This window comes from Capricornis sumatraensis, chromosome 14 (assembly GCF_032405125.1).
Source record: "Capricornis sumatraensis isolate serow.1 chromosome 14, serow.2, whole genome shotgun sequence".
Classification (NCBI taxonomy): Eukaryota; Metazoa; Chordata; class Mammalia; order Artiodactyla; family Bovidae; genus Capricornis; species Capricornis sumatraensis.
The window spans coordinates 11,714,561-11,737,221 of NC_091082.1; the positions used below are offsets into that span (position 1 = coordinate 11,714,561).

General features: G+C 49.9%; 1 protein-coding gene across 1 annotated transcript in view; it reads left to right on the plus strand.

The window, feature by feature from the left end:
- Window positions 1-6,414: 6,414 nt before the first annotated feature.
- Window positions 6,415-22,661, plus strand: part of TMCC2 (transmembrane and coiled-coil domain family 2) — a 36,284-nt gene continuing 20,037 nt past the window's right edge. Inside the window, exons 1-2 of the mRNA XM_068986214.1 lie at window positions 6,415-6,621; window positions 18,017-18,532. Coding sequence (XP_068842315.1) covers window positions 6,415-6,621; window positions 18,017-18,532 — 723 coding nt within the window. The remainder of the gene's footprint in view (window positions 6,622-18,016; window positions 18,533-22,661) is intronic.

Genomic DNA, 22,661 nt, shown 5'->3' on the forward strand with positions numbered 1-22,661 from the left:
GGTCTCAGGCAATAAAGAGAGAGAGAAAGAAAAAAGTTTTTCCTATCACTGCTGCTGCTACTGCTACTGCTAAGCCGCTTCAGTCGTGTCCAACTCTGTGCGACCGCATAGACGGCAGCCCATCAGGCTCCCCGTTCCTGAGATTCTCCAGGCAAGAGCACTGGAGTGGGTTGCCATTTCCTTCTTCAATGCATGAAAGTGAAAAGTGAAAGTGAAGTCGCTCAGTCGTTCCCAACGCTTAGCAACCCCATGGACTGCAGCCTACCAGGCTCCTCCGTCCATGGGATTTTCCGGGCAAGCGTACTGGAGTGGGGTGCCATGGCCTTCTCCTTTCCTATCACTAATATCCACAAAAACTCAAAAACATGCAGATATAAAATTAAAGAGATCCAAATAGTGAGTGATTCTATATTCAGGAAGATTTATACAGCCCTCACCTACTTAAAGGCTTCAGAATCATCCTAAAGTGACATTTTATCCTTTTAATACTCACGGATGAAAGACTCTTACTTGGAGTCATCTTAACCCCTCATGGAGATCTCTCTCTCTCTCTGGACTGTGACACTTAATTATCTCCCCCTAGGAATATTGACAGACATTACCACTTAAATCTTAGGTGGTTGTTTTACATTTCATTTGTGTCTCATTTCCCCAACTGGGCTTTAAGTCCAAAGGCAGGGACCAATGTCTTTTTTTGTTCTCTATCTCCCAGAAGCGTCTTGCAAAGCCTTTATAAATTATATTTCTTTCATAAATATATCTGAATGAATGGAGATGCATCTGACTGTAGCTTAATAATCACTGATAAATTCTTAACCCCAAGGATGGCTCAAAATTACAGTTAGGAAAAGACTATCAGGCTTTTAGGTTCGGAGTCAAACAGAGGAAAGCGTAGCTCTCAGGCCCTATGAAAGTGCTATAATTTCTGTGAGCCTGTTTTCTCATTTGTAAGGTGAGTAACACTCACCTTGTGGATTGGACATGCAGATTAAGAGAGAATTCATAAGGTTCCGAGCAAAATGCCTAACCCCTGTGGTTCTTTATGCTTGCTTTTACTGCTATATTTAAAAGTGCCACACAGAACAATAGCTGGCACTGCCCTAGATATTTATCTTCAGATGTAAAATAATAAACAACTGAGGCTCTCGGAGCAAAGCTGATATTTTCTCTTTCTTTTCTCTTCTTTCTTTCTGATATTTTAAGGTCTAGCATTTTCAGCTTTAAGTAACAGATTGTCTAGGGATTTGTATGGATTCCCTATGGGGATGGGAAAGGACACAAAGCAGCCATTTTACCAGCCCCAGGCTCTCACACAGAGCAGGACAATCAGGGTTTAAGTTTATGCTTCACAAAACCTCCTCTGTTCTAGCCATGATTCCTGTGACTTTTCTCCCATTGCTAAGAAGCAACAAGCACCCAGAATGAAGAATATGCACCCGACCTGAAATTAGAAGCAGGCACTTCCCCTTTTTTATTACAGATAGGAGATTCACTGCTCCCAGGGATGAGACAGACTTTGGATTTCCCATGCAGGTCTTAGGAAAGCCAGGAGAAAAGTGGTTACAGAAGTGACAGGCCAGGCTTGTTTACTCCTTTAAAGCATTGCTAGTTAGGTATCAGAGATTCTATGCAATGGAGGAAATAATAAACACAATTTCTCAATAAAAACGGTAATTACAGTTTTATACCTGAAGGCAAAAAGCTGAAATGAATGGCTGAGAATAAGGTGGATAGAGGTTAAATAAACCATGATATAGTCACTTGATAGAATAGTAAACAATCATTTGAAATGTTTACCTAGACATATGTTGACGTAATAACATATGGAATAACATGGAAAAATGTAATAACATATTGGAAAATGCTTCTGAGCACATTTTAACTAAAAAAAAAAAAACACACACACAGAATAAAATTTAGTTTAGACTTAAGAGCTTTCTCCAATTCACATGTGATGCAGAGCCTTCCCAGTCCTGCCTGCCTCTTACAATAGCCAATAAATAGCGTGTACTTAGGTGGTGGGACTGTGACGTCAGCAACTATTCAGCCAATCTCCCTGATGGTTATTTGCATAGTTTACACCTCCTATGCCAACAGAACCCAGTTTCTTTTAGGGAGAGCATCGAGTGAAAGTGGAAATCTCCAAAAGAAAGGGAAGAAAATTACAATAACAAAGGAATACTTGTAGTGATGTTGGTATCAAGGTACAGTGATCAAAATTATTACACTTAGTGTCTGAGGAGAGTACTTCTACCTTCTAAGCAAAGCACTCTGGTTAGTATGCTAAATTTTAAAATAGCTCTGACAACCCGCTTGATGTTTAAAAATTTTTTATGAATTCCCACAGAATAGGAAACAATTTCCTGCCTCTTGCTACTGGGAAAAGAGAAGTCTTTTATTTCTTATAATTAATTGGATTTACAAAAAAAAAGAAAAAAAGAAACAACTTTGTGCTTACCTGTTGATCTTGACACCTTATCTTCAACAATTAAGGCTTCATCATTTTCAAGGTAAATGAACTGGCTGTTGAGAAGGAAAACAGGATTCTATAAACCTAATCTTTATCCTCCTTGTTTATACACTTACTAGTTTAGCAAATTTGATATTACCAGGAGTGCCCCCTTTCAGCAGCCTAATTGGGATTTCCTTTCACAAAAAGCATTAAGCTTAGTGGGATAATCCCACCTTTTTCATGTGGCAGACAGTGGGTTTAGATGAGTCTGTTAATTGTTTTTGTTTCATTCAGGCTTACTGAGCACATACGGTGTGTCAAGTGTTTTCACACTCGTTTTTCAACAAGCATTTTCAGTTTAATCCTTACAATAAGCATGTGAGGATAGATATTATTAGCCCCTGTTTACAGAAGAGAAAACCAAGGATAAGAGAGGTTACGGCATTTGGTTGCCCGAAAACATGCAGAGAGTAACAGAACCAGAATTCTTACATGAATTTTCTAATGCCAAGACAAGTGTTCTTCCCACTACATCATGTTATTTATTTATAATTAACCAGTGGAACCAAAGTAAGCTGGAAAATGCTACTCCTACACACTGAATATAATCTCTTGTATTGTAAACTTTTACATTTTTATCTTATTGTGAACATCAAAATATAGTACGTGCCTACATTTTCCCAAGAAACCTTTAATAGAATAATCTAGTCCTTTAAATAAAATTTCAATCCAAGTATTTTCAAGTTCTCTTTATTTTAGGTACTCAATAATTGACTACGGCTCATGAATATTTGTCATCATCTTCAAACTGGTGATTGCATGTCACACAGCTCTTTACACAACTTCTCACCCAAACTTCTTTGGCAGCATAATATGACACTCAACGTAAGTCAGAAATGGGTGAGACACATTTGAACTCCGGAGGATAGAATCACTGGAGTGGGATGTTCAACTTTTTGAAGCTGGATGACGTTTCTGTTTAAATCGATGGCCTTCACTCTGCTGGGCAATGTCTAAGTGCTATATATATATTATATACATAGCACCCTATGTTACCCAACACCCTATAAGGTTGGCATCACCACTTCTAAATGAGGAAACTGGGGCTTAAAGAGGTTAGATAACTTGCCTCCAATCCCAGTCAGTGGATAGCAGAGCCAGGATTTCTCCACAAGCAGACTGGCTGCAGAGTCTGAGCTCCTAACCTCTCAACGCTGTCTCTCCAAAACTGAATGTAAAGTATTGGCTGATGTCATGAGACACACTTTTTTATTGACCTGCATCACTCCTCGGAAAACATGGGCACAAACGGGAAATCTGGACATCATGCTATGTGTACATGAAAATATAAATATAAAATTCAAAGTCAGCTTCAACCTAGTATGGAAAGGAAATGTAATTCAGAATGATAATGGTCTCTGCTTCCTTAGAGCTTCACACTGACAGCCTCCACTTTTCTTCGGCCTAGAGTCAGGTCATGAACGTACATCCATATGCACTCACCATTTGCCACCCGAGACTTGTCCAGGGTCTGTGGGACCCCTGCACTTCCCTGGGGTGAGCCATCAGGGGACAGTGACATCGTGCACCAGGGTCATCAGCCCCGACTGGTTCTGCCTTGTCCTGCCACAGATTTAACTGGCATTCTGCTTTTCCCCCACTACTGAAAATGCTAGAGACTTGTGGCCTCGTTTTCCACGTTGTGCCTGACACTGTGTAATGGAGGTGGAGGGGCTTTACATTTCTAGCCCATTCTAAACTTCTGTGTTCTAAAATTGGAGCTGCCTTGTTTAGAAAGTAGCTGCTTGGCTGAAGTAAATACTTAACAACTTAGGCTCTTCTAGGACACGCATTAAAACAAGTGGTTGGACTGGGAAAAAGAACAGTCAGGAAACTCACAGACTAGCAGGACTGAAAGGGTAAATGAATTGAGGCTAGAATGGTACTATGGGTGTGAAAGAGCTTGGGAAACTGTGAAACGCTTTAGAGATCACTGTGACTCACACACCAAGTGGTCCCTTCAGTACGGTCTAGGCCAGTGGTTCTCAAACGTTAGTATGCATCAGAATGACCTGAAAGACTTGTTGAAACAGATCTTGGGACCCACTATTTCTGATTCAATAGGTCTGGCTGCTGCTGCTGCTGCTAAGTCGCTTCAGTCGTGTCCGACTCTGTGCGACCCCATAGACGGGAGCCCACCAGGCTCCCCCGTCCCTGGGATTCTCCAGGCAAGAACACTGGAGTGGGTGCCATTTCCTTCTCCAATGCACGAAAGTGAAAAGTGAAAGTGAAGTCGCTCAGTCATGTCCGACTCTTAGCAACCCCATGGACTGCAGCCCACCAGGCTCCTCCATCCATGGGATTTTCCAGACAAGAGTACTGGAGTGGGGAGCCAGCGCCTTCTCTGAACAGGTCTGGATGGTGTCCAATAATTTGCACTTCTCTCAAGTTTCTAGGTGATGCTGAGGCTGCTGGTCCTGGAACCTACTTCCAAAACTGTTCATCTGGCTGCTGGGTGGGCAAAACCCATGGTATCCACAGTAATCACAAGGTAGCTACTAGAATAGGGTTGTTATTATTACCCGGCTCCATCTCTTGGTAACCCCAGTATTTGCTCTCTTCTGCCTCCAGATTACTCAGTGCAGTTTTGCTGAGATTTATGGAGGGAAAAGATTGAATTCCTTTCCTCTCTTCCACGTTTCAACCTCCTGTCATTAAAACCCCTTCTTATCTAAAAGCTGCTTCAGTTTGCAAAAACACTCACATACATTATTGTGTTCAAAAATGAGATACTTTCTTATTTCTGAGCACAAAGCTGAGACTCTTTAGATAATTAGGGGAGGAGGCGATGGGGCAGAACACCCGCTCTCTTCCTTCGCTTTGCATTTGCAGCTCTTAAGGTAGCAATCTGTCCGCGTTTCAGATCAAGGGTCTTAGGATCTGCGTCTTCCTCACCGAAGAGATGCTATAATGTGCGAAGTTAGAGCAAAAAAGGCGTGATGATAAGCATCCCTATGTCGCCTCCTCCCCGCCAAATAAAATGAGTGGGTGGGGGACACCCCGACAGAGTGTTTCCTGCAAGGGTCCCTCGGGTGCTTCTGCTAAAATCGCGCCTCGGTGGCCCGACACCCCTGATCTCAACTCCGCAGCCCGCTGTCCGCAATGCTAAGACGCAGCACTCCAGCCCTCCCGATTGCTCCTGGGGGATCGCGCGGTGCAACCAACCCCAAGGACGCGGCCGCGACGCCCCCCCGGCCCTCGGGGCTCCCCATTGGCCCGAGGCCGTCGTCACGCCCTCCTAGCCTCGCCTCCCCCGCCCGGCCGCCGCACCGGCCGGCTAGGTTGCACGCTGGCCGCGGGCTCAGGCCGCGGCGGCGGCTTTGCAGCAGGCGGTGCGGCGGGCGGGGGCCGGGCGCGCGGGCGGGGCGGGGGCGCGCTGCGGGCTCCTCCGCCGGCAGGCGCGGGCCGGGGGCCCGCGGCGGGGCGGGGGGCCGCAGTCGCCGCCAAGGGCGGCAGACGAGGACCTGCCCGGCCGGCCGCCCCATGCCTGCCGCGCCCAGCAGCCCGGCCCGCCGGGAGGGATGCGCGGTGCCGCCCGGCTCTCCTCCGCCCTGCGCGTGCCCTGAAGCAGAAAGTTTGGGGGCCGGGGGCCGTCTTCCTCCTCCCGCTCCAATGACTGCCCAAGGACTCCTGCTGCCCAGCCTCGACTGTGACCTGCCTTCGCTCCCCGGGTGGCGATGAACTATTCCAAGCTGTAACCAAGGCTCCCCGCTCCTCGTCCTTCCCTCACCCTCCCTTGAAAAGGTTTATTTTTTCAATTCAAGAGATTGTGATCCGCCCGACTCCCCTCCTCGTTAATAATTTAGACCCGGAGCCTCGTTTCTGAGTGTAAGAGGGGGTGCGGTCTCCCCCCAGGACGGCGCGCTGGAAGGACAGATTCCCCTTGCCGACCCATCTACACCATGAAGAGGTGCAAATCGGACGAGCTGCAGCAGCAGCAGGGCGAGGAGGATGGAGCCGGGCTGGAAGATGCTGCTTGCCACCTGCCGGGTGCGGACATCCGGCCTGGGGAGGCCGCGGGTGCTAACTCTCCTGGCGGGCCAACTTCGGATGCGGGCGCTGCCGCGGCGCCCAACCCGGGTCCCCGAAGCAAGCCTCCCGATTTAAAGGTGAGCGCAGACCCTCCCCTTGAGAGCCCAACCGGCGACTTAGCTTTCCCCGCCCCACGCAGAAGTGCTGTAACAGGCTAAAAGTGATGGGGAAGCCAGACCGAGGTCAGAGAGGATGGGCAGATGTTCAGCCAGACCCTGGGCTAGATCTCAGGTACCATTTGTGCCTCTGTCTTTCAGCTTATTTCAGGCCTCTGTGTTTGTTCCTCATTATTCAGCAGACGTTCTAGTGACTCACGCATCCGAGGTTGTTTGAATAATGTGTGTGAAGCGCTATTCGCAGACAAAGAGCTGGAGAAATCCGAAATGCTAACTAAAAAGTTGACATCCCTTCCTCTCCCTGGAAGGGGAAGGAAATAACAGGGGTGGGAACCCAAGCAAAGGACCATTAGCTCCTTTGCTGAATTCGTTTCCTCCTTCTGGGACCTTCCTGGATTGAAGCTCAGTTTGTCCATCTGTGAAAGGGGAGTGTGGGTTTCCTGCCGTTAGGTGGAGCCAGAGGTTAAGCTAGTGCTTGGAGATCCGGGCTGGTTTCCTAAACCAGCCCCCAGGGTGGAGAACTGACAGGTGGCCGCTTGGTGCTTGCGCTGGTTTGGGGCCTCGGTTCAAGTTGCACACATGATGAGCCGGCAGGGAGAACCAGGATCTGAGAGAGGCGGCCACTTGCAGCTGGGAGTCCTTCATTTTCCAGCTTAGGTTGCCGAGACAATTATTGAGCTGTACTGGGTATGTCTCTATATTAACTAAAACAGCAGCTGTGACAAATAATGCACCTTTGCTGGAGCTGCCACAGGAATTGCAGGCTCAGGCTTCTCAAGCAAGCTCACCGCCGGGCTGAGAGCGATGTCAGCCCAAGGAAGGAACTTAGACGCCTTGGAGACTGATGCCTTGGGGAGATTTTCTCCAGAGGGGGTGCAAGGTCTTGGCTAGGGGAGCAAAAGGACTCCATTATGTTAAATAAAGCCTGTCTCCTACGGCAGCAGCCACTAAGGAGCTCGCCAGAATAAACCAATGACACTCCTCGTTTGGCCTGAGCGGCACAGAGCCAGGAAGTCAGAGAGCAGGTGAGTGTGTGTCCCCTGTCTGTGTTTCCTGGGGAGGGGTAAGAAGGTGACTTCTGTCTCCATGTGTGTATCTTAAAAATTGGTGGCAGTTATTTGAACGTAACCTCTGATTTTGCGGCTGCCCCTTTTCAGAGGATCGGGGCTAGCTTTATGTGTAAGATGAGCTCCACTGGGTAGGCAGTTCAGGGAGAGTCCTTGGTGCCTGGCCCACCTGCCACCTCTGAGCCCACCTGAGTGGTCAGGAGCCGTGGTTCCTATTTTCAATGAGATGGTGAAGGAAAAGGGCTGCCCTTAGTGCTGACGTGGGGCAGGGGCAGCCTTCTGCTGCAAACTTCAGCTTCCTTCTGGGCTGATCCAGATGGGTCTGGCCAGCACACCCTGATTCCTTGGTGAGATGGGATCCTCACCCCGAGTCCATGAAAAGCAGCCTTGGAAACTCCTCCACGATTCAGCTCCGGCCGCAGTGAAAACCACCGGCTCCGTTCATTTCCCCCGCTGCCTTCACAAGGGAAGGTGGGCTTGCGGTGGGGGCTGCAGTGTCTTTGTCTCTGTAGATAAAGCTGCTGAAAGAAGCTCATTCATCTCCACTCGCTTACCTCTTATACTCTCTCTCTCTCTCCTTCTTTTTGGGGGAGGGTGGTGGCGGTTGACACTGTCATTCTGGTTGGGGCAGACACAGCAACAACAGCTCTACACTTGATATTAAATGCGGGCCATCCCTGAACCACAGTTGAGATCAGGTGTGAGAAAAGGACACCTTCTTTTCTTGTCCTTCCAAGTTGTCCTCCACCCCCATCAGAAAACATATTTCTGAGCTGACCACAGCCGTGTGAACCCAGGCTGGCAGCTCAAGGAAAACCTAGCTGTTGCCTGCTCCGTGGGAGCTCGGGGAGACAGGCAGGGCCTTTTCCTGTTTATCTCCGTCTGCTTTATCACATGTTTACAAAGTAGGGACTTCAGAGACAGACACCAACTTGGGGGCTATCGCAGTTTAATTTGCTGTGTGATCTCAGGCAAGTGACTCAACTTTTCTGAGCCTTTTTCTGGGGAAAGGGACTAGGAATTTTGAAGTATGTCTAAACTTATTTTCCAGCACTGGCATAGTTTTCCAGCAATGGAAAAATCCCATCTTTGGCTGTAGCGCTGCGTAGAAGCTACCTTGTTTTAGGTGTGATGGTGGTACCGGAATAGGGTAAGTTTGATTTTTTAACACCCCCTGTCCCCTACCTGTGTCTGGCCTGGAGCAACCTGCAGTTCTGGCTTGGTTTTGTTTTCATTTTAAACTTTGGAAATAGGAATTTCTGGTCCCTTAGTCTACTGCTGTTTTCTTGTAACAGCTCCAGGCGTTGTGATGGATTAGGGGCAGTGGAGGAAATCATCTTGAGGAACAAAAAAAAAGGCTTTGTCTGAAGCACCTCGTGGAAGTTGGGCGAAAGGAGAGGACAGAGTGATCCGCACGTGCCCTGATAGACAAGCTTGTCGAGCAGCCCCGGAGCAGGGGCTCCGGCGGTCTCCCTTCTTGTCCTTCAGTGTTGTGGAGGACTGCACTGTAGCTTTCTCCTGTGGTAGCCTGGGATCTGCGACTGGGGGCCGTGAAGGACCAGTGAGAAGGAAAAATAGTTAAGCAGCAGTTTTAAAACTCTAATTGAAAAATAGCCTGAAAAAGTACATTGCCCCACAGGCAGCTTATGCAGGTGCTTTGGAGGCCTTCTCAGCTACTCTGCGCACTTGATGTGATCTTCAGGGGCAGTGTGACCAGACACTCCTGCAACAGGAGCCCCAAAATTCAGAGTCACATCGCCTTCCCCCTTGGCTTGTGGCTTGGACTCCGTTGAACCACTCGAGTTCATGTCTTGGATTCATTTGTGGTCATTATCCAGGCGTTTGCTCTTGCCAGTTTCCTTACTAGCTAGGAGGACACATTCGATTGCTGCTTACAGAGAGTGTTGGCTGACCAAAAGTACACTGAGATTTTCCAACAAGTAAACCCAGTGCCAGTGAGAGCAGGAGTGGGAGGAGCTCGGGGAAAACTGCAGAAAGGGACATGGAGCACACATTCCTGTTAGAAACACGACATGTGGTAGATGTCGCTGAGGCCCGGGATGGGTGGCTAAGCATGAGAGTCAGCTGGCTCTGCCCTGAGGCCTTTTAGAAGCCCAAGAGCAGGGGAGGGAATCCGCCTTGCCATCTCTCCCACCCCTGAGCAACTGGAGGACTTGGCCTTTGTGAAAGGAAGGCTCTGGATGTGCTGCCCAGAAACTGTCCCCTAGACTTTCCCTGAGCTTCTCTTTCCTTTCGCAGATGCCTGTGCGATTCATTTCCCCAGAGAGTTCTGAACAGTGTTAATATTTTTTCCAAGAAGAAGAAGGGGGTGCTCTGAAGTGCATCATCCCAGTCCTGGTTCGAAGTGCTTGTAACTCGGGACTCACTTGGGTGCCTTCATCTGTACTGTTCACTGCTCTTCCTGTCTGCTTGAAGTGAAGAGCGATTCGAAACCAAAGAGCTGAGGGAAAGTCACAGCTGAATCCGTAGGACTGTCCTTGCTGGCTCGCAGCCTGTGCTGAGCACAGGTGCACCATGTTCCTCACTGCTCCCGGAGAGCCCGCTGGCGAAGGCTTCACGGGGCAGCAGACGCTGACCTTCCATGGGAAAGCCTGTTTTAGATTGTGAAACACGCCATGTATGTAAAAGTGTCTGAGAGTATGTGTGCCCTTTAAATAACAGGGGCAAAATAGACACCCCAGCTACCTGCTACCCGAGAGGGGGAACGTTTACATTCCCAAGAAGCTTCTGCTTATTTTTCTGTTCTTTTGTTTATTTTTAAGGCCCTGGGTTTTGATAAAATTTATGGGCCTCACTTTCTCTACTTTTTCAACGGAGAAGATCAGCAGCTTCGTGGGATGCTGGTGGGGTGGAAAGGTGCCTGTGAAGGGTTCCGACGGTAGGCAGGGCTCTCTGTGGCCTTCTGCAACAGGGGGCCCCCAGCTGTCCTCCAGAAGGGACATGTTCCAGCGTGACGATTTCTGCAGTCTCAGGTGGGAGTGGGACCCTAGGAGAGGTTTCATCTGGAGAGAGAGTTGAGGTAGAGCCAAGAATGAGGAAATGGGGAATCAGTTCTTTGGCAGCAGGTACCGCCTCGGCCTCCAGGCCAACAGGCCGAAACACTTGCAAGAAAGTCATCATCAAAGCACACCTAAGTTTAAGGGTGCTTTGAGCATCATTGATGACATCAGAAACATAAGAGGTTGATCAGAAGATGTGTGCTTTGAGCAAGTTGTAAAGGGTGGAACTTTATTTACCAAAGAAGAGGAGAGCACTTTCTACGTGAGAGGGCAAGTGCCAGGTCCCGTGTAAGGCCAGTTCCTCTTTGACCAGATGCAGCTGCCCAGCCCTGTAAGTAGTCAGGCACAGTGAAGGGCGATGAAGAATGCAGAGGGTGTCTGTTTTTGTCCCACCTGGACCTAACGGGAGGAGCATGGAGGGTCCTGGGGCCTGGTTGCCCCTCCCCCACCCCCTCTGCCTTCAGGAATTTTCAGAGACGTTCTGGACATGGATTCGGGAGGAATTGTTGGCCAATGCGAAAGCACACGCCAAATGAAGCTGTCTGTTCTGCTGCATATTGGGTTCTAGATGAATCCCCAGCTGCCCTTGTTCCAGTGAGAGCTGTCTCGTAGGCTTGGCATCTACAGAATGTGCTGTTTTTTGTGTATTGTCTTCACTGCCAATCCCATTAATAAGAATCTCTCCTTCAGCAAGGAATTGAAACATCTGATAGAACCTGAATTAGGGGGCTGAAGTTTTAAAAAATACATGTCAGGGCTGGGGAAAACAAATTCAGGTGGCTTCTCAGTGGTGGTCTTGGAGGCCAACTCAAAACTCACGTCTGTTTTCATTTCTCTTTTAAGAAATGGGCTTTGAAATCCTCATAGTTAAGAATGATACGTTCTTAGAATGAGGCCACACTGGACAGGGTCCGCCTTCATCAACCAAACACTTAAGCCTCTCTCCATGTTAAGAATTTAAAACAAAGCTGTTTGAGGGATCACAGGTACGTTTTGTGACTGTATGAAAAAGATAATATTTGACTTTTCATACCTATTGGCTAAAGGCGTCCAGCCAGGTTAGCTGAATGATGTCCACCTGGAAAACAAAGCTAGCTGGGAGGACATGGGCCTTGACCTCAGCCATTTGTGAGGACAGTCAACACATCCAGGCTCCTGGGTCTCTGTTCGTCCTTCCCCAAGAAGCCCGATCTTGGCAGTTACTGAGATGACAGACTGAGATTAGGTTTAAACTGCAGCAGGAGAGATCTGGGCTAGACATGAGAAAAAGTTGTGCAACTGAGCTTTTAAATCTTTGGAAAAGGTAATTGTCTAAGGATTAAATCTCCTTTTTAAGATGATCTTGTAGATGTGCAGTTTCCGCTCAGAAATTTATTAAGTAGCGACGGGGCTCAGATGATAAAGAATCTGCCTGCAATGTGGGAGACCTGGGTTCGATCCCTGGGTCGGGAAGATCCCCTGGAGAAGGGATTGGCTGTCCACTCCAGTATGCTTGCCTGGAGAATTCCATGGACAGAGGAGCCTGGCAGGCTGCAGTGCATGGGGTTACAAAGAGTCAGACACGACTGAGTGACTAACACTTTCACTTTCATTGGCCATATTGGTGTGAAGGTCTCTGCCCGCTACTATTGGAGGCACAGAGATAATAGATGATATAGCTCCTGCCCTCCATGTGTTCATTGAGGATTCCCTCCAGAAGCTAGTGAAAAGTTGGGTAACAGTTTGAGAGAGCCCTGTCACAAGGCAGAACATGATTAATGGCAAGATGAATGGTGTAGATAACAAGCTCTCTGGAGTTCAGAGCAGGGTGGTGAGATCTCTTTGGACTGGCGTGGTACGAGAGAACTGTATGGAGCAGGGGAGGTGGGTGGTGAAGGGTGGGTAGGATGAGAAGAGGCAGAGAGAGGGCACACCAGGAAGATCACTTTAATCAGAATCTCTTACGCTGGTGTATGTTGAGCCGATTCTGCCTAAAGACCCATTGCATGAGGTCACTGGGCCTGACTTGCATTGACTCCAGGCAGAATTCTCTGAGCCATAAAGGAATAAGAAGTTTAAATAAAATTGAGAATGGGAAGATCATTTGCCCCTAAGTTGAAATCTGTTGTTTTTTTTTTAATGTCAGCTGAGTTGCTGGGGAAGAAAAAAATGATTCCGAAAGTCTTTCATCACTGTGTTTTTAAGAGAGACAGTTGCAGCCGCTCACTCTTCTCCATCACTATGGCCATGAGCGCCAGACCTGGGGTGACTGCTCCTCTCCTGCTCCAGCCCCAGGCTCCCCACCCAAGGCTTCTTAAGGGTAATCGGAGACTTCTGCAATGCACTTTTTATCTTGAGAGTAGGACTCTGTGGGTTTTTACAGTGATTAGCTCTTTAATGCTGGCCCTGTTTCCATAGAGACCCTATAAATAGAGGAACGTTGGCGACCTAGGCTTGCTGAGGCTCACAGTGACCCAGTCACCCCACTGAACCCTACCTGCCGAACAAGTGGTGGGGCAGAGGGCGTTTCAAACCCAGCTGGGAGGAGGGGAGATGCAGTCAGCTGCCAGGCGGGGTAATTAGTTATAGGTCAGCATCACTTTTAAAGATCCTTTCAGCATTAATGGGAGTTGTGAAGAACGCAGGGACTTGGAAGAGTTAGAAGCCGCTTTTGGCTATTTTTAACCAGATGGTACCAAAGTCACTGCACCCCAAAGCATTTTGCTTGATCTCAGGCAGCTGTGTTTGCAGCTTTTGGAGCAGACTTCCCCTTTTGGGGACCCACACCCAGGGAGGAGAACGGATGAAGCCTAACTGTTCAGAGACCACAGCCTTCTCAGGAAGGATCTTTCAGAAAGCATTTAGTCCACCCTTTCTTCCTGAGAGGATGATGGCACCCCAAGGAGGCGGGGCCCTTCCTGCCCTTAAAGCCGATTCAGGGGAGGGCAGCAAACGTCCCTCATTTCCCTCTGCAGGCGTGGGCACCTGGCCCTGGGGCACTCTGCATTCTGCCTCCCTTCTGGCCTCTGGGCAGCTGTGGGACGGTTTGTGCTCATTCTCCTGGATCGGGAGAGCTGTTTGTATCCCACCTCTCACTCCGAAGCAGCTCAGCTCTCTTCTCCTAATAAATACATGGCTGCGTTCGGCCACCAAAATGGCTCCTGGCAGCTGGGGAAAAGCATGAGACAATGTGGAGAAGCAAGTGACATTTAGTAGCTGGAACCTGTTAGTCAGAGCAGGTGGTGCTTTCTGCTGCGTTGGTGGCTGAGTTCCCTCAAGCTAGTCACCATGGTTTTCCTCATTTCCAAAACTTGAGGCTGGTTATGTGTGTATGCTGGGTTTTTTGTTTTTTGTTTTTTTAAATACTTACCATGTTACGTCAAAACTCCTTAACTATGTCCTCTCTGACACCCACGTGCACGTATCACTCTGCTCTCTTGCCTTGCACTTTGTGAGGAAAAACCCCTTGTACGGAGCCACCTCCCTCCCCCCATCATTCTTTGTCTTCTTCCTCACCATGGACTTTAGCAGACTCCTCCGTGCTGCTGGGACAAAGGTCCTTGGGTCACCCTGTCTCTGCTTGACCTGCAGAATGGAGGGCAGGGTGGGCAAGGAAGACCTACACTGGTTACAGGTCTTGCCCGCGTCCCACAGTGTAACATGAGAAGATCCATCGCAAGAGTTCAGGGGACTGAGCTGCCCGTGACTCAGGCATTCTGTTCCGTTTTGATCCTGCCTGTGATGCTGTTCCATTGTTGTTGTTGTTCAGCTGCTAAGTCGTGTCCAACTCTTTGCGACCCCATGAACTGCAGCATACCAGGCTTCCCTGTCCTTCACCATCTCTGCATCTTGCTCAAACTCATGTCCATTGAGTCAGTGACGCCAGTTCTCTTCTGGGACCTGTGTAAATACTCTGTCTGCTTTAGTCTTGGAATCAGCGTGTGAGCCAGTGGAGGCTCATTTGAGTAGAAGTTGGAGACTCTTCTCCGGGAATGGAATGAGCCACTTAGCTGTGCTCTGCTTACATTTCTTCAGCTGTGAAATGGAGACACATCCTGCCTCCCGGGCTTACACTCGTGTCAGGCGAGAAGGACAGCATACCTGGGAAAGCACCTTGAAAACTGCTGTCGTATGATGTTTAACATAATCTGACCGAGGTAGTTTGGATGCAGAGCAATATGGCAGACAGTGGGGACTGCTGTCCCCAGCGCCTACCCCAACCTCCCGGGGCTCGGGGAGAGGAGATGCCTCAGAACTCCAGTGCCGTCTTCTGAAGGAAGTCAGTATCTGAGTCGATGTGGAAGAGGGGCCTCAGTGTTGGAGAGGCTAGGCTGGGAGTGCCAGGGAGGGAAGGAAGAGGCCTGGAGTAGAATGCTAGAAAGACCGTTTGTAATATGTAATGTGACCACTTGGCAGAAGTTGCTGGGCAAGTGCCAGAGCCAGCTGGCCCCATCCGTGATGTCTGCAGCAAGGTCTGGTATCAGCCTGGGCCCGAGGAGGGGGAGGGTGTCCCGGCCTGTCTCTGGTCCAGAGGCCACAGGATCTGGCGGTTTCCAAGTCTGGCAGAATGCACGCCTCAGTCCGGCCTTCCTTGACCGTGGTGGTTTTACCTGAGCCGACTCTGCCCCGGGCTGGCCCTGGAGACGGTGGCTCCGTGGGGAGACCCAGCACCTCCAGGGCTGCCCCAGGATTAAATTCTTTGAGGAGCGGTGGTGGTCACCTTCATCTCCTCACCTAAAAATGGAAATGTTGCTGCTGTTGCTTTTATTAGTTTCTGGGAAAGTCGAGTGAGATCATGCAGGAGAAAGAACATGTTGAAAACTGTATACCATAAGTTCACAGGGAGCTGTGGTGATAAAACTTATCTGGTCTGTAAAATAGGTGTTATAAAGGCCCCACCTACTTTGAAGATTGTGGGACTATTCAAACGGGGTGAAAAGTGAAAATCCTCCACTTTGACACAAATCCACAGCAGTGTGCGTAGTTACTGACATCAGATGTAAGTGCAGCTGTCTGCACAAACCAAGCTGAGGTGTCAAGTAGCAGTGAGAGTGCTGCTGCCCTGTGCTTAGTCCCTCTGTCATGTCCAGCTCTTTGCAACCACGTGGACTGCAGCCCGCCAGGCTCCTCTGTCCATGGGAATTCTCCAGGCAGGAAGATAGGAGTAGGTTGCCATGCCCTTTTTCAGGGCATCTTCCCAATCCAGAAATCGAACTGGGGTCTGCATTGTAGGCGGAGTCTTTACCAGCTGAAGCACCAGGAAAGCCTTAACAGAGTGAAAGTGAAAGTCTGAGTTGTGTCGAACTCTTTGCGACCCCATGGACTGTAGCCTGCCAGGCTCCTACTCCGTGGAATTCTGGCCAGAATACTGGAGTGGGTAGCTTTTCCTTTCTCCAGGGGATCTTCCCAACCCAGGGATCAAACCCAGGTCTCCTGCACTGCAAGCAGATTCTTTACCAGCTGAGCCACAAGGGAAGCCCAGGAATACTGGAGTGGGTAGCCTACAGTGAGAGTGGGGTCGGCTAATACAGATCTGAAGATGGTTTTCTCTTGGTGTCTGCATGGTTCAAGTTTTCTCCTCTATAACGTTGTTTCTAGAAAAAAAGAAAATCCAGTACTTGTAATCCTTTGGAAGGTTTCCTAGCTGACAGGCTGCCTCCCTAGGGCGTTCCTTACAGATGAAGACCTCCTGTAGCTCATGGAGCCCCGGGTCGCTTGGTTCTGAGTTCCCCTCTCAGGAGTTAAGGGTTCCGCTGGCCCTCCAAGTCCCAGCCCCCTGCCTGCTGGCTCTGAAGTTCTCTGCTGAGAGTCGGCTCCACCACGTGAGCCGGCCCCCACGCGGAAGCGGTGGTCTGGAGTTATCTCGCACGTGGCCGCGCCCTGGCCAGGCAGTAGGGTGCCCCTGTCTGAGCAGTTCTGCCTGGGGGGCAGGTGGAGCGCCTCAGGGGCAGGACTGTGAAAGCCTGGGGCCATGGCGGCTCTGGGCTCCAGCGCCCCCTTGGTTTGCTCCAGCCTGTGGACCGCTGGTTCCAATGTGTATGCCGAGGAGTTCGTCCTGGTTCCAATGTGTATGCCGAGGAGGTCGTCCTGGTTCCAATGTGTATGCCAAGGAGGTCATCCCTTTACTGCCTGCACTGGAAGGTGTGCCCGGAGACGTCGTTTGTGTGCTTTTTTCCATTTACCAGGTTATTATGCAGGATGCAAATGAACAGCCAAATGAAGAGGCACGCTTCATGGGTGCGACTAACCTGAGTGCACAGGTTAGGCCCTGAGCGACTAACCTCCAGTGAAGATGTTTGGAAGGGTCTTGGGTACAGGAGTTTCTGTTGCCCTGGAACTGGGATGTGCTACCCTCCTGGCATGGGGAAGTGTTTATCAGCCTGGAAGCTTCAGTAAAATGTATTGCTATGTCAGAAATGAGATTGCCTATAAATAAGAGAAAATTACTCTAAAGTTGTATAGGTAACGACAGACTTGTTTATTTCATGAACCAAGAATCCCAGGGTAGGCATCCACACCCGATTTGATGACTCCATAGGGTCATCACGTTCCCAGGTGTATCCCTGGGGGCTTTACCAAGATGGCTGTTGGTAAAGCATGATCCAGGCATTACCTCCACATTCCAGGTGGGAAGAAGCAAGAAGGGCTAGTCCCTTTATTAGGAAGGCAAAAGTTCCCCCAGAAAGCTCATGCTTTTCATTGGCCAAGACTGTGTCATGTAGCTACCCCAGGCTGCCAGGGCCTCTGATGAAGCAAGAATTTTTAGTGTGGTGCAGGAAGGCCATGCAATTTGGGAAGAAAGGAGAAGAGATATTGGGTAGGTGATTAACAATATCTGCTGCATAGTATAATCTGATTGCATGACTCTGATTTTCCCAAGGAGCATTGCAATGAGGCATCCTTTGGGCCAAAAGAGGATCTTGAGGAAGGATCTGATCTAGAAGGAGGGAGGTCTCAGGGGTGGGTGGAGAATCCATCCAGAGGGATAAAACTCATGAGCCAAGTGCCGCCAGCATGTGGCACTGAGCCCCAGACTGTAGCCACAAGGATACCGTGACAAGTAACCCTGAGCCATGTGTGGATTAGGAGTGTCCCGAGGGAAGCCATGGGGATACATGTATTTGGGGAGGAGAGGAGTGGGTCTGGGTTGCCCCCTTCCCGCAGCCGTTCACGGGGATCTTCCAGTTTCAGGCGGCTGTAGGAGCTGCACTAGTGTCCCAGGAACAGGCCCCTTACCTCTGTCCCCAACCAGCTTTGCACTCACAGGGTTCTTCATCCTTCTCCCTTCAGAAAATCCAGCAGCTCTCAGAGGGCTCCATGTTTGGCCACGGCCTGAAGCACCTGTTCCACAGCCGCCGCCGGTCGCGGGAGAGGGAGCACTCGTCGTCTCAGGACCCGCAGCAGCAGCAGCAGCAGGGCATGTCCGACCACGAGTCCCCGGACGAGAAGGAGCGCTCGCCAGAGATGCACCGCGTGTCCTACGCCATGTCCCTGCACGACCTGCCCGCCCGGCCCACCGCCTTCAACCGCGTGCTGCAGCAGATCCGCGCGCGGCCCTCCATCAAGCGGGGCGCCAGCCTGCACGGCGGCGGCGGGGGCGGCAGCCGGCGCGCCAAGAGCGGCTCCCTGGAGCCGCAGCGCGGCAGCCCCCACCTGCTGCGCAAGGCCCCCCAGGACAGCGGCCTGGCCGCCATCCTGCACCAGCACCAGGGCCGCCCCCGCTCCTCCTCCACCACCGACACGGCCCTGCTGCTGCCCGACGGCGGCTCCCTCCTGGCGGAGGAGGCCGAGGGTCTCGGTGACAAGGTGAGGCGGGCCTTCCGGGCTGGGGCCGCCGCGCAGGGGGCCTCGGGCCTCGGGCCTTGAGGACCTGAGCTGGGGCCTGGCCTGGTGGGTGCGGACACCCCGCCTCTGGGGAACTGTCTGTTTCATGGAAGGAGCCAGAGAGAGGACCAAGCCAGAAGCAAGGGGCGAGCCCCCCAAAGCCGATTTTTGTTTGCTTAGGAATTTAGTTTTTCAAAATTATCTTTTCCTTGGGCTGATGGTAATTTTGGTGTGTTTTCCTTAAGCGTGCGCTCGAGAAACAATACATGCAGTAGTTTGGACTAGCGTCAACCATGGTTGTGCCACTTTCTGCCTGAGTCAACTCAATATTTCGTGCATACTTGTTATGCGCTATAAGAATGAATGAGCTGGAGGGAACAAGTAGGGTTAGGGCTGTCCTCACTGAATAGAAGGGAGACAGATGGGTGAACAGACAGAATGGGGTGGTGAGGGTGTGACAGAGGATGTGAGAACTTGTTTGGGAGGACCTCCTGGAGGAAGCCACTGAGCTAAATCTTGAAGAAGGAGTACAATTTAGCCAGAGGACTTGGGGCAAGTGTGGGGGCTGGAAGGGTATAGTGTACAGAGAAACAAGCCGCTGCTGGGGACTGCCTCAGATTCACTGCAGTTGGAGTGTCCAGTGCTTTTGGGGATTGACAGGTAGGCAGAGGTTAGATCACACCAGGTCTTGCCATGTGGAGCCTGGGGGAGTGTGACGTTGTCAGAGGGTGTTAGGCCGGAAACTGGCCGGAGGAGGCCCCGCTGGGTCTTAGTGTAGACGGTAGATTAGGAAGCGGGGCAGGATGGAGTCAAAGAAACCATTATCAGAGCTGTTGCTGGAGTCTAGCCGCATCAGTGAGGGTGGGAGGGCAGAGACAAACTCAGAGGACCTCTGGCAGTTCTCATCAATAGTACTAGGCAAGAAAGTGGACGTGCAAGATGGAACTGAGCTGGGTGTGGATGAGACTTTGAAGCAAGTGTTAAGTACGGTGGAGGCCAAGGACAGAGCTGACGTGTAAGGGACAGCAACAGGTCTGCAGGAGTGAACCTGAGGAGGGGTGATGTCAAAGCACGACAGAGGAGTTTTCAGAGGGAGGAGGTTTTCAACAAAGTGACGTGCGGTGAGAGGGAAAGGTCAGATCTGGATTTGGACACGTACGTAGTCGGTATCAAGCAGTGAGGGTCGCTGATAGCTGCGGCGAGAAGCTGGTTTTAGCAGACTGTGGAGATGGTAGAAGTGGAGGGGCAGCAAGTGGGGGGAGAAAGGACAGAATTGGTTGAGCAGTCTGGTTTGTGTTAGTTTTTAAAAGATGGGCAGGGAGGGCTACAGATCACTTAGTGGGTCAGGAGAAAGGCTTTTTACTTCTTTGCAAAGTGAAATGGGAAGCCATTAGGTTTTGGACAGATGAGGGACACCCTATAAGGAGACGGAGCTGGGTGCTGTGTGGAAGCCAGGCTGTGAGCAGGGAGGCTAGGAAGCTTGTTGGAAGCCCCCAGAAGTGAGATGCCAGAGATTACTGCAGGGTGAGAGTCGGGGGAGGGCTGGATTCTGGACTCCCCTCAGAGATCAAACAACAACGGTTCCTGAAGAAGGCGGGGCAGGGCAGAAAGGGAGCAGGCAGAGAGGGCTCACAGGTTTCGGCCTGGCTGCTGAGAAGAAGAAATTGCCATTAGCTGAGTTGGACCAGCACAGCTGGAGGGGCTGTGGGAGCAGAAATCAGAGCTAGTCTTTGGACATGTTCCGTTTGAGATGATTATTAAACATCCATGTGGAAATGCCAAATAAGCAGTCAGATGTTGGAGTCTGTAGTCTTGGGAAGAGACCCAGGCTGGAGACAGACGTTTAGGGGTTGTCAGCATATAGAGTATTTAGAACGATGGCCCTGAACCATCTGCAAGCTTAGTTTCAACTGCAGAGATGACTGTGCCAAGAATGAGATCTGGATGTGTCGGCTGAAAGGAAAAACGTGGCTTTGTGGAAGGAAGGGAGACCCAAAGGGAACTAGCAGCAGGAACCAAGTTGTTCAGCCCTTCATGAGCAACCGTTTTTTGTTTGTTTTGAGTTATTCTTGGCTATGTAGCACAGCTTACAGTATCTTAGTTCCCCCGCCGGGGCTTGAACCTGGGCCCTGGCAGTGAAAGTGCCACGCCCTAACCACTGGACTGCTACAGAATTCCCAGTGAGCAAGTATTTTATTTGCAGCAGCCACCAGGCCCGCCTCTTGCTGCTGCTGAGTCAGTGGATACCTTTTAAAAGTCACTTTAGAACAATCCTAAAACAGGGTCTCTGGTCCTGGAGCCGTTTCACAAGGAGAGAGAACGTGGGCATTGTAGTCTTGAAGCTGTCTGAGCAGATGGAGTGGGTGCGCAGCGGGTACTTTTGGAGGCTGTCAAAGTTTGTTGCTGTTTGCTGAGTGGGAATGCAGGGGGCTGGGGGGACGGAAGGGCATCAGCTGGGTAGTTTTTCCACGAGGTTCATGTTTGGTCTTCACACTGCCCCCAAGATATCCAGGAGGCAGACAGGGTTCTGTTCTTTGTTGCTGGTGGACGGCATGACCGCAGACTCTTGGGTGAGCTCACTGGCGGATGGTTCCCGAGGTGCAGGATGGAAATGGGGAAAATGGTTATTCCAGGGACCGTCTTATATCCTTATTTAGAAGGTTCATCCTTCCAGAGCTTCATCGCCTATGTTGTTCAGTCGCTCAGCCACATCCAGCTCTTTGTGACCCCATGGACGACCGCACGCCAGGCTTCCCCGTCCTTCACCATCTCCTGGAGCTTGGTCAAACTCATGCCCATTGAGTCGGTGATGCCATCCAACCATCTCATCCTCTGTCGTCCCCTTCCCCTCCTGCTCTCAATCTTTCCCAGCATCAGGGTCTTCCCTAATGAGTCGACTCTTCGCATCAGGTGACCAAATTATTGGAGTTTCAGCTTCAACATCAGACCTTCCAATGAATATGCAGGACTGATTTCCTTTAAGATGGACTGGTTGGATCTCCTTGTAGTCCAAGGGACTCTCAAGAATCTTCTGCAACACCACAGTTCAAAAGCATCAATTCTTTGGTGCTCAGCTTTCTTTAGGGTCCAACTCTCACATCCATACACGACAACTCGAAAAACCATAGCTTTGACTGTACAGACCTTTGTTGGCAAAGTAATGTCTCTGCTTTTTAATATGCTGTCTAGATTGGTCATAGCTTTTCTTCCAAGGGGCAAGCGTCCTTCAATTTCCTGGCTGCAGTCACCATCTGCAGTGATTCTGGAGCCCAAGAAAATGAAGTCTGTCACCGTTTCCATTGTTTTCCCATCTATTTGCCATGAAGTGATGGGACTGGGTGCCATGATCTTAGTTTTTTGAATGTTGAGTTTTAAGCCAGCTTTTTCACTCTCCTCTTTCCCTTTCATCAAAAGGTTCTTTAGTTCCTCTTCGCTTTCTGTCATAAGGGTGGTGTCATCTGCATATCTGAAGTTGTTGATATTTCTCCCAGCAATCTTAATTCCAGCTTGTGGTTCATCCAGCCTGGTATTTCTCGTGATGTACTCTGCATATAAGTTCAATAAACAGGATGACAATATACAGCCTTGACGTACTCCCTTTCTCAATTTGGAAGTAGTCTTATTCCATGTCTGGTTCCAACTGTTGCTTCTTGACTTGCATACAGGTTTTGCAGGAGACAGGTAAGGTGGTCTGGTGTTCCCATCTCTTTAGGAATTTTCCACAGTTTGTTGTGATCCACACAGTCAGAGGTTTTAGCGTAGTCAATGAAGCAGAAGTAGATGTTTTTCTGGAATTCTCTTGCTTTTTCTGTGATCCAGCAGATGTTGGCAATTTGATCTCTAGTTCCTCTGCCTTTTCTAAAACCAGCTTAAACACCTGGGAGTTCTTGGTTCACTTACTGTTGAAGCCTGGCTTAGAGAATTTTGAGCATTCCTTTACTAGCGTGTGAAATGAGTGCAGTTGTGCAGTAGTTTCTCTTGGCATTGCCTTTCTTTGGGATTGAAATGAAAACTGACCTTTTCCAGTCCTGTGGCCACTGCTGAGCTTTTCAAATTTGCTGGCCTATTGAGTGCAGCGCTTTCACAGCATCATCATTTAGGATTTGAAAGA